Source organism: Pempheris klunzingeri, chromosome 22, assembly GCF_042242105.1.
Source record: "Pempheris klunzingeri isolate RE-2024b chromosome 22, fPemKlu1.hap1, whole genome shotgun sequence".
In the NCBI taxonomy this organism is placed as follows: Eukaryota; Metazoa; Chordata; class Actinopteri; order Acropomatiformes; family Pempheridae; genus Pempheris; species Pempheris klunzingeri.
In genome coordinates this window covers 16,085,824-16,098,047 of record NC_092033.1, presented here as the reverse complement: position 1 = coordinate 16,098,047, position 12,224 = coordinate 16,085,824, and the positions used below count along the sequence as shown (strand labels likewise).

The 12,224-nt window shown below is 41.4% G+C and overlaps 2 protein-coding genes across 3 annotated transcripts in view; one reads left to right on the top strand and one right to left on the bottom strand.

Annotated features, from left to right (window-relative positions):
• Nucleotides 1-12,224, top strand: part of LOC139221955 (NXPE family member 3-like) — a 265,241-nt gene that overhangs the window by 84,954 nt on the left and 168,063 nt on the right. The window lies entirely within an intron of this gene.
• LOC139221959 (NXPE family member 3-like) lies at nt 3,345-11,683 on the bottom strand. The gene is made up of 7 exons (XM_070853907.1): nt 11,633-11,683; nt 10,604-10,783; nt 9,552-10,010; nt 8,814-9,109; nt 4,526-4,596; nt 4,029-4,232; nt 3,345-3,945 (listed from the first exon to the last, which is right to left on the bottom strand). Exons 2-7 carry the CDS (start codon nt 10,724-10,726, stop codon nt 3,392-3,394), a joined length of 1,707 nt encoding a protein of 568 aa, XP_070710008.1. The 5' UTR covers nt 10,727-10,783; nt 11,633-11,683; the 3' UTR covers nt 3,345-3,391.

Below are 12,224 nucleotides of genomic sequence, written 5' to 3'. Positions count from 1 at the left end.
ATTATTACACAGAGGTAAATTCCTGCACCAGGTGAGTCCAGAGTCTTATAATAATAATAATAACAATACCACTACTAATAATACTAATAATAATACAGGCCAGGAGTTTTATTAATGACAAGTTTGGAGCAGGTTGGATAATGTACACTGAAGATACAACAATTTCCTGCTTGGCGAAACCTCAACCTCAATAAGTGAGCATCATCCATATCTGGCCTCTATCTATATGTGGCTTCCTGGACAGAAAAGAGCACAACGGGCAGGTCCACACACTTCACAGATCCCAAATGAACAGTGCTAACACATATCATTTAATGACTCATGAAAAGTAAAAATATATGAAGATATAATAAATGCAAAGAAAAAACAGTGAAAAAGAGAAAACGAGTGGAGGAACTTTGATAAAGTTACTCCTACAGGACACAAATGCAAAACACCTGAACTCAAACTTCTACCTGTATATTATCACACAACTTTCTGAAAAATTATATGTTACCATATTTATGGTAAAAGCAGTCTCAAAGGTACAATGTTCCATGCTGTCATGTTGACCCATAGGAGCTGGGGATCAAACCGCCAACCTTCTGATTGAGGGACGACCCACTCTACCACTGATCCACAGCCGCCCATGTGGTCACACTGGGGAAGCGTGTGAAGCTGCTTTCTCAGACTCCACTGCTGCTCCTCACTTCTAAATGCACAGGACAAAGTGCACGGAAATGATTCATGGTGTTCTAGCACCAGACTTTCTCTAAACGTTGGTGGCAGATGTGGGTGAGCAGCGTTTCAGCCTCCTCCTCCTCCATGAGTCCACAGATGGAGGTGTTTCTAAGTACCTGGGGGGGTGATGAGGTGCTTTAGTGACACCAAACACATTTCTGGGGCTTGTTGAGTTGGAGGGAGGAGATGTCAGATCTATAGCCCGAGCTGTTGTGGCTTTCCTGGAGAAGTGTTGTCTTAAAAATGACAAACTCCTGGGGACAGGGACCGACGATGCCTCTGTCATGACGGGGACTAACAATGGGCTCCATAAAGTGCTGAAGGAGGAGTGTGGCCTCAAAGATCTGGTTCTTACTCGCTGTGTGTGTCACTCTCTGCAGCTCGCTGTAAGTCATGCTTCCAATGGCACCACCCCCCCGTAGTGTGGAGCACTTGGTACGGGAGACTTAGAACTGCTTTTCAGTGTCTCCAAAGCACAGGGAGGCCTACAAAGCCATATATGAGAGCATCAACTGTGGGGAGAAACCCTTCCAGATAACCAAGGTGTGTGCCACACGGTGGCTCTCCATTGAACCAGCGGTTTCACACATTTTGGACCAGTGGGAGGTGCTTAAAGTGTGTTTCACATTCACCAAGTCCAGTGAACACTGCTACATGGCTGAGGTTTTATACTCCATGTACATCCATCCATCCATTATCTATACTTCTTATCCATCAGGGTGGTGGGGGAGCTGGAGCCAGTCCCAACTGAACTGGTCGCCAGCCAATCACAGGGCCACATACAGAGACAGACAAACACTTACTCTCACACTCACACTTACGGGCAATTTAGAGTTATCAATTAACCCAGCTCGCATGTCTTTTGGATTGTGGGAGGAAGCCGGAGTACCCGGAGAGAGAGAGAGAACCCACGCTAGCATGCAAAACTCCACACAGAAAGATTCCAGGTTCAAACTGGGATTTGAACCTGGAATCTTCTCGCTGTGAGGCAACAGTGTTAACCACAGCACCACCATGCTGCCCCCTAGTCCATCTACAGTGATCCTCAAATGTTGTCCCAAAAGTCCCAAACCGTACATTGGTTACCTTCTTGAGTCAAAGGCAGCTGAGCTCCACCTTGAGCCTGAAGAGAAGAACAGTGTGAGAAAGCGATGTGTAGCCTTCATCATCTCCCTCTCTGATGAGCTGAGGGTGAGACTGCAGGACAACACTGAAGCATTGCAGTACATGTCAGTTTTCAATGTAGAGGAAACTCTAAAGCACAATAAGAGCCTGGGAGAAAGAGAAAAAACTAGCCAAGCTCCTTGGCTACTCTGCTGCAGAGATAGACAAGATTGTCCAGCAGTGGCGTGGGCTTCTGGGCTGAGATTTGGACAGCCAACAGCTACTTTCCTTACTGAGGAGTTGGCAACACTGGTCATTTCCTCGATCCGAGAAACGTTGCACGAGTTCATTTCACAGTGCAGGTAGAAGTTTTGGTTCAGGTGTTTTGCATTTTTGAGGACACAGCTCCCCCTTGTGTCCTGTAGGAGTAACTATTTATCAATATTCCATCCTATGGGAAAAGGTGTAAAGTCTTATCTTATCTTATTGATATAATTTCATACTAAAATGCTCAGATCCAGTGATGTGGATCTCAATTTTATTAGGATGGTTTTATTTGAAAGCTGCAGAAAATGTAATGACATCTATTTTTTATATCATTGTGGTAATTTAGTGTTTTACAAATCTGTCGGGACTCGGCACGCCCAGCTTGATATCGGGACATCTGGTCACCGCAACCCAGCAGCCAGCTGGTTTGGCAGAAAAACTGGAAACAGCCTAGCCTAGCTCTGTTTGAAGGTAACAAAATTCATGTACCAGCACTTTTAAAAGCTCAATAATAAACTAAAACTAGCATATCTAGTTAGTGTACAAAGGACAATTTGAGACTGTGAGGCAACTAGCAAAGACTCCAGGGAGCCACTTTACCACAAATTGTTGCCACTTTTGTTTTAAACTGAGACAAAAGAGAAATAACATGTTAACTGAAAGGGAGCAGGCTTTGGGCATAAGCCTGCTATTTGTGCCTATTTTTGTCCTGATTGCTATGTGAAACAACAACAACCTTAGAGCTTGCAGCCTTCGTGTAGCTAGGTTGATGAAGATTTGGATCATGCAATAAGAAAGGCCTGCCTGGTTACCTGCCTGCCCCAGTGAATGGTCATAAATGTTTGTACTTAATGGTTTTTGTGCTAAGCTCAGCTTACTGTCCTCCTGGTTTCATCTTCATGGTTAAAGGACAAATACAAGAGTTTTATCAATCTTCTGATCTAATCATGAAGAAGAAAGTGAATAGATGCACTTCCCAAAATGTCAAACTATTCCTTTACACTACAGTCAAATAGTAATATTTCCCCAAAAAATAAGTGGTTCAAGTTCCAGTTGATTCATGAAAACTGAAAGTGACCAATGTGGATTTACAGAGGGTTTCTAAGTCGATTCTGAAACGACAGGATTGTTATTGTTTCCAGAAACCACAACACAACTTAAAAGAAAACTATGATAAACTGCAGTGACCACATTTTACCTTGAAATACACGTTATCTCTTAAAGGTAGACAGCAGCTGGATGGATGTCCTCATATTTCATCTTATTGTAATTAGAACCCCATAGTATTGGTCATAGACAACTAGTCACCCTTTTGAGGGCATATGTAGGACAAAATTACATTAATCATATTCTTTATGATGGGAGGTTGTGGGTGGAGGTTGTGTGGCAGGTGGTGGGCCAGGGTCATCTCCCAGGCGTTCAGTAGATGAACATTCAGACCTCTGAACATGGCTCGGAGCACCTTGTCTTGCAGCATTGAGTACCAGTCACTGTTTGTTAGTGCTGCAGTAAGCGTCATACCTTTGGGGTTCCCTGTCCGGATGATGATCACTGTGCCTGGAGCCCTGTCCAGCAGCCGGACCACTGACCTGCGGATGCTCTGCAGCCGCCGGATATACACCTCCATAGGGAAACTGCCAAAGTGAGCCCAGATGCCAAAAACTACGACAGTATTAGTGCCTCCAATTAAATCATCAAGTTCATTGGCAATGTGACGCAGCTCACTGATTGGGACAGGGGCAATACGGATAGGAGTACCATGAAAGCGATATTTCACTAAAATGTTGTTTGCATAGTCCAAAGCCATGTAAGGTCCAGTTTTCTTCGGGTTGTGCAGGTTAAACTCCTTAAGATCTAAACATTTGACAGAGGGAACAGATTAGACTGCAGTGTGAACAAAATCAAACTGTTGACAGAAATCTCTGTGGATCAGCTACCTGGTAGTACTGCAGTGAGGTATTCAAAAAACTGCCGGACAGTGGAGTCTCCATACATGTAGACCACCTTGCCTTTCAGACACTGACTGATGGCAGAGCTGTTGAATTGGCGAACTGTGGTGCCATCTAGTGCTCGCCACACACCCTGGTAGTAATAACCAGAGAGTCCAGAATTCATACTGCTGTTCTGCACCTGTGGTTGGCCTGAGAGGAAATAAAAGGGCAAGGATAGTCAACAAAACCTATTAAAATACCTAAACAAAGGTATCTCCCAAACCTATGTGTTACAAATTCATTGTTTTTGTTTAAGACTTCCAAGAGAATAGATATAGATATAGCTGGTGCTGCATCAGGATCTTTTCAAATTGGCCAGAATACATCTCTCTTCAAAAGAAAGGGATAAAATGTTTTCCTCTCTGCTTGTTTTACTTTCATTGTCCGTATTACATTCAGTTTTTAATTATTAGAGGCAGCAAAAGAAAAAAAATGTGCTTTACCTTCCCCTTTTGGGAAAACAGTGACACTGGCAGGTCCTGAGGCCCGAATGGAGACTTTCATATTGACACCACTGAAGAAAACAATAAATTATTTCTTACACTCATTACAATGTAACAACAGAAATACAAGAAAGGAGGACAATAACTGATATTGTTGTATAAATAGAACCTGTGACTATGTGTAATGTCGAGGATGTCGGTCGCAGTGATGAACGCACAAATAATTATCACCAGACTATGTAGTTCTTCAGGACTCTACAGAGCACTGTGGAATTTAAGCATATTCAGAGGGTCACATACTGTAGTGTAAAAGACAAGTGTTGTACTTAAAGAAATCCAAATATGTAAGCTGCTATAAACACTGTAATAGTGTAGAATCACTGGAGTCACAAGAAATATGCTGGTGTGAAGTGTTTGAACTTTCTGATAACGTAAGGATAGAATAAAAGGGGACACTAAAACTAAAGTAGACAGTCACTCAGAATATAGTTTATATACTCTTCACTATGGTTTGTATGTACTCTTCACTGGACCAAAAAAGTATAACTGTGTGTGATCCTCACTCATTGCCCCTCACTGTATCACATGTATGCTGTTGACGTGGCATAGAACCAAGGTTCTAAGCCACTAGGCCAGATTTATAGTTATTTTAACAGTGCGCAATGGATCTGAGAACACTTTGGCTAATAGATCAAAACTTCAAGTCAGAAAAGTGATCAGGAAAGTCAATCTCAGCAGTCTTCAGGAGACAGAGTTCAGAGCAGCAAACAGTCTTTTAATCCCGGTTTTTAAAGGGAGAACAGTCTATCTGCACAATACATACAGTCAGAGCTCTGAGCTCTCACATACAATACATCAGCTTATACAGTTGCAAGAAAAAGTATGTGAACCCTTTGGGATTACTTGGATTTCTGCATAAATTGGTCATAAAATATGTTCTGATCTTCATCTAAGTCACATCACTAGACAAACACAGTCTGCTTAAACTGATACCACACAAAAAATTATAAGTTTTCATGTTTTTATTGAACACAACATGTAAACATTCCCAGTGCAGGGTGGAAAAAGTATGTGAACCCCTAGGCTAATGACTTCTCCAAGAGCTAATTGGAGCCAGGAGTCAGCCAACCTGGAGTCCAATCAATGTGATGAGATTGCCCTATAAAAAACACACACCAGTTTTGAGTTTGCTGTTCTCAAGAGGCATTGCCTGATGTGAACCATGCCTCGCACAAAAGAGCTCTCAGAAGATCTACGATCAAGAATTGTTGACTTGCATGAAGCTGGAAAGGGTTACAAAAGTATCTCTAAAAGCCTTGATGTCCATGTGTCCATGGTAAGACAGACTGTCTACAAATGGACAAAGTTCAGCACTGTTGCTACTCTCCCTAGGTGTGGTCGTCCTGTAAAGATGACTGTGAGAGCACAGCGCAGAATGCTCAATGAGGTGAAGAAGAATCCTAGAGTGTCAGCTTAAGACTTACAGAAATCTCTGGCACATGCTAACATTATTGTTGACTAATCTACAATAAGTAAAACATTAAACAAGAATGGAGTTCATGGGAGGACACCACGGAGGAAGCCATTGCTGTCCAAAAAAAACATTGCTGCACGTTTGAAGTTTGCAAAAGAGCACCTGGATGTTCCACAGCACTACTGGCAAAATATTCTGTGGACAAATGAAACCAAAATTGAGTTGTTTGGAAGGAACACACAACGCTATGTGTGGAGAAAAAAATGCACAGCACCCCAACATCAAAACCTCATCCCAACTGTGAAATATGGTGGAGGGGGCATCATGGTTTGGGGCTGCTTTGCTGCCTCAGGGCCTGGACGGATTGCTGTCATCGACGGAAAAATGAATTCCCAAGTTTATCAAGACATTTTGCAGGAAAACTTAAGACCATCTGTCCGCCAACTGAAGCTCAACAGAGGATGGGTAATGCAACAGGACAACAACCCAAAGCATAGAAGTAAATCAACAACAGAATGGCTTCAACAGAAGAAAATACGCCTTCTGGAGTGGCCCAGTCAGAGTCCTGACCTCAACCCGATTGAGATGCTGTGGCATGACCTCAAGAGAGCGATTCACACCAGACATCCCAAGAATATTGCTGAACTGAAACAGTTTTGTACAGAGGAATGGTCCAAAATTCCTCCTGACCGTTGTGCAGGTCTGATCTGCAACTACAGGAAATGTTTGGTTGAGGTTATTGCTGCCAGAGGAGGGTCAACCAGTTATAGGTTCACATACTTTTTCCACCCTGCAATGTGAATGTTTACATGTTATGTTCAATAAAAACATGAAAACTTATAATTTTTTGTGCAGTATTAGTTTAAGCAGACTGTGTTTTTCTAGTGATGTGACTTAGATGAAGATCAGAACATATTTTATGACCAATTTATGCAGAAATCCAAGTAATCCCAAAGGGTTCACATACTTTTTCTTGCAACTGTATTCTCATGAGGTTCCACCTGGTTTCCTTTCATCACAGCATCAAAATAACCAATCTAGTTATATTGTAACATTACACCATTATAATCATTGGTCAGGTGTCGGTAGTGTAACATTACACCATTATAATCATTGGTCAGGTGTCGGTAGTGTAACATTACACCATTATGTTTCTTGACCAGATGGGACTTGGGTGATGTATCCTTGAGTTGGGATTGTAGGGACTTTCCAGCCACCTGCACTTGCACCATGCTTTTCCTTTTTTATATGCTATGTTGTATACATTTTACACCAATATTTCTCTGACCTACCTTGTTCTTATTTTTTTATTCTAAGCTCTCTCCTCTTTTTACACCCTTATTTCTTAGCTTCCTTTTGTTGCCTTTTTTAAAAATTATAGTGTTTAATGTAAGTGCGCTTGTTTTAACATAGAGTAAATATGTGATACAGTGAGGGTCAATGAGTGAGGGATACACACAGTTTTACTTCAGTCCAGTGATGAGTACATGTAAAATCATAGTGAGGAGTAAATGTATTCAAACCATGGTGAAGAATATAAGTCATAGTCAGACTAATTACTAAAACTTCAATCGACATAACATCCTTCAGCATATATGTAGCTGTTCTAGTGTTTACTCCATTATTTCAATAGTTCCAGTGTTTAAATCAATATAGCAGCGTGCAAACTTCACTTCTTTTAGCGCAACACTTGTCTTTTTTACACTACACTGTATGTTAAAACAAGTGCACTTACATTAAACACTGTCATTTTTTTTTAAAAAAAAGGCAGCAAAGGAGAGTTAAGAAATAAGGGTGTAATAAAAGGAGTAACTTAGTTTGGAAAGATAAGAACAAGGCAAGTTTAAAAGATACTGGTGTAAAGCTTATATAGCGTAAATTTAAAAAAAGGGAAGCATGCCCGTGCAGGTGCAGGCAGCTGGAAAGTCCCTAGAATCCCCACTCTGAGGATGGCAAAGTTTAGGCCCCAAAACTGACCAATGAATATAATGGTGTAATGTTGCAGGATAAATCGATTGGTCATTTTATGATGTGACGAAAGGAAAACAGGTGGAGCCTTTAGGGAATATAAGCTGGTGCAATGTATGTGAGAGCTCAGAACTCTCTGACTGTATATAATGTGCAGATAGATTGTTCTCCCTTTGCTGCCGGCATTAAAGGTTTGTGCTGCCTTGAACTCTGACTCCTGAAGATTACTTGAGCTCAACTGCAGAGACTGCCTTTCCTGACTCCTTTTGACTCATTTTTTTAAGACCCATCTACTTAGTTTTTCTGACCAATTGACCCCTGCTAAAAACAACTTTAAATCTGGCCCAGTGACCCTGAACCCTGGTTCAGAGCCACATCAACACCCCTAGAAAGAACCCAGAAACTAGAAACCTTTTGTAGGCACCAGCAACCTGAGCAACCTAGTTACCAAAGTGAAGGTGTTAACTCTCACAAATTTTCAAATCATTTACTCAACTGCTGTGGGCAGGGTAGTAATACAAAAAAATGTCAAATCTTCTGAATGGTTTATGTTATTGCACCACATTTGGTGGACATGTGTGACCATGGCAAATTTGGTGCCATTGGGCCAATAAGTGGCGCTGTAGCAGCATCATCTAAGTATAGATTCTTGTTACTTTGTGTTCAGATCGACCATTGGGTCGCTGCACTAGTTGTCTTTGAAATATTAAACATCTCCACATTCAGTATTTATTGCCTGTACTTACAAACTCCTGAAATTTTCCACCAAAGCAATGCGTGGGTAACACAGTATGTATGTATTTATTAGAGGTCTCACAAGTCAGTCCCGTCGCTCTGCTCACTCACCTTTGAAAGAGCTTCTTCTCCTCGGCCTCAAGAGTATGTCTATATCCTCCCATGTAGTGGTTGATCCTGGCATCACAGCTCAGTTTCTCTGGCTTGTAGCAGAACCAAGGATCGCCTGTACGGATGTCAGTGTAGTTGCACAGTGGCTGTCGGGTTGGACGCAGGCAGATGTCACAGATGGTAGTTTCAGAGAGTGAGCCTAAACGAAAGATGCTTTTGAAGTAAACCCTATCAGGCTGTTTGCTGTTTAGCCTGTGCAGCACTGTGACAGCCTCTCTAGGGTGAACCAGCGTCACCTGATGAGACAGAGAGTTTTCATTTAGTCCAGTTATGTTCATTCATATCAGTACAGACAAAGAAAGTCATCCATCCATCTATATTTCTATTGTCAGTACTATAGTTGCTTTTATTATTATTATTCTCTCTCTCTCTCTCTCTGTCCAACCTGGTTCTGTACTGGTTGTGTTCTCTATCTGATGCTTGCTCATGTGGGGATTCTTGAATCGAAATGGAAGCTTTGAACATGAGCCACTTGGATTCTGAAAGCTCCACGGGACGTCTGGGAAATTCCTCCGTAGGTGGGAGTTGAAGACATCACGGATGGGGTCTCAACTACACTATACATTATAATTGACCTGTGTCAGTTCGAGGGGTGGGACTTAATGCAGGGTCAGTTAGAAGATAGATTAGAAACACCTATAGTACAATCACATTTAAGATGATGATGTTTAGCATCACCTGAACCTGTGCGCTTCCTTCCCACAGTAAAGTGAATACAGCAGAGTAGCTGCCATTGAGATGATCCACCACATGTCCAACCACACCTGCAACAAGCTTTGGATTGTGCAGCCGAGCGAGTAAGACGTCTCCCCCAGATTTCTTGGGACGTCCCTTGAAGTCATACATGTTGATCATAACCTCCAGCTGATCTCCTACATGCCACTGTCCTCCTCCTCTCTGTGGTGGAAGAATGACGAATTTGCTGTGGGCAGGATCAGTGGTGTTCACCAGAGAAAGAGGATCTGGAAAAACTGGAGTTTCAGGCCAAGTAATGGAGTCTAGTAGGAGGCGTTCCTCCTGAGCGTCCTCAGGGGACAGCAGCTGGAAGGTGCAGAAGCTGTGATGTGTGTCAGGGACAGTGGAAACTCTTTGGATAATGATGGTGGCGTTTAAGGGGGGGTTGACTTTATGCTGAAACTAGCAGGGGGTAGAGAGAGAGGGAGACAGGGGTGCATCAAACAAATGTACTAAAAGAAAATGTATTAATTAAGTAAAACAAAAGGGCTAAGAAGGAAGATTCTTTCTACCCCAGTGCACAAAATATTTTGGGGGAGTTTGATAAGAAGTGTTAGTGTCTCCCATGTAGCACTTGCTCTGCTTTTAATACTGACCCACAGTAAAAAAAAAAAAAAATAAGAGCTCCAAGACACACAATCTGCTTTACACAAGGCAAGAACCTGAATGTTAAATTCAAATTTTGTTTTTTTTGTTCACTGAAATTCATCTTTTGGAATATTTTTGTAATTGTCCCAGAGGCATGATGCAGGCTGTTTGAATTTTGTTATACAAGTGTACATATACATATAAATCCACAAATCATCATGGACTCTTAGCCTTATCACAACCTCCACAGATGAGATGAATCCAAATGAAAGTCATTATACCTCACTGATTTCCCCTAATGAATCGTTATAGATCTCTGTGGAGGAGATGGACTACTAATCTGACTAACGTAAATTTCTAACCAAATCCACACTACAAGTAGTCCCAACTAAAACCCAAGTTCTTACCTCCAAGATGGTCATGTGACGTAGCACAAAGATTAATACACTCAAAGCCAGAAAGACGAAGACGACACTGTACTTTGGAAGGCCAGTGCTGACCTCCCCTCTAATCCAGGCTCTGACCTTCATGATTGGTGATCAGCCTTCATCTGTGACTGCAGCGTAGCACTGTGACCTGGTCACCTGCTACAGGATGAAAGTGTAAAAAACAAAGGGGTAACTGACACCTTGTTATGCTAAGAATAAGATTTTGAGCAAAATTTAACTTTAATTTAGACTTGCTAAGACTATTAACCATGATGCTTCATTCCCAGGTAAGCCTAACATGTACACTTTGCTAAACATTTGAATAAATGTGGACACTACAGTATTTTGCAATCTGACACCACTCTGTAAACAACACCACTCTGACAACAAGCTACTAATATCTGTTTTCACTGTTGTCCTTCTGGTAACTACAATTTTCCGTTATATCTCGAAATACAGTGATGTAATGATCACAAGTGAACTTTAAATGATTTCAGGTTCTGCTCAAAAAACGTCTTTACTTTTTTAACTGCACTCGTAGAATGCCAGCAATTGAAGTGTACATGTGTGCTGCTCAGGATTTATATTGAAATATCTGAATAAACTGCACTACAATGATGTGCAGGAAACAAAGGTGAAGTTGTGTTTAGTTCAGCTTTACTCTGCAAGTACAGGTACTGTAGTATTCACTTGTTGAGCCTCTGAACTTGTTTAAAGCTGAGAACAGTTGAGACAGCTAAATGACATTTTGTACAGAAATAAACAAAAGAGGGAACATATACATTTTCTCAGTAGGTTAAACAGTAAGTATTAACAGCAAAATCTTTAAGTGAAGTAAAAGTACACATGATATGGAGTGGACCACTTCGGGTTATTCTATTACTATAGTTAGCTAGTCATTGTTTTTGTTTGATGCCAAACATTTAACCCATCCCACACTGGATCACAACACCGTGAAATTTAACTTTGAATATGGTGAGATTAATATAAACATATCATGAGTCTTACCTCAGTAGAGATTCACTGGAAGAGATGATCTGTCTTTCTGCATGGTTGAAAGGTGCTGTCCAAATCATGTGCCTCTTACGATTGTTAGAAGAGAAGGCTGTCCAACAAGCTCAACAAGTCACTGAGGGTTGGTTTCACTGTTTTGTCATTGCTGGCTGGTGAGTTTTTTTAAGGTGGAGTTACAAGCACCAAGGGCTGCAACGCTTACAGGCCAGCAACATTGTTGTCAAGCTTGGTCACCGAATCACCAGCTGAATCAGAAAAGCGAACACAGTCAACACAACTTGGCTCCTCACTTTGACTACTTACAACTAACACTTAAAAACAATTCAAACAATTGAGACTACATACATTTAGGAATGCTTTTCAAAGTATAATAATACCTCTATCAATTCAGTGTTACTTAAATGTCACTCAAATGTGCCTACTAAACACTGAAGGCCTCCATGCTCTCTCTCTCTCTCTAAAAAGAGCCGAAATTCCCATCACTAGTTTTAAAGGGGAGTTCTTCCTTTCCACTGTTGCGTAATATAATATCTGGTGCTGCTAATGTGGGGATTCTTGAATCCTTAATTTTTAATTCCTGAATCGT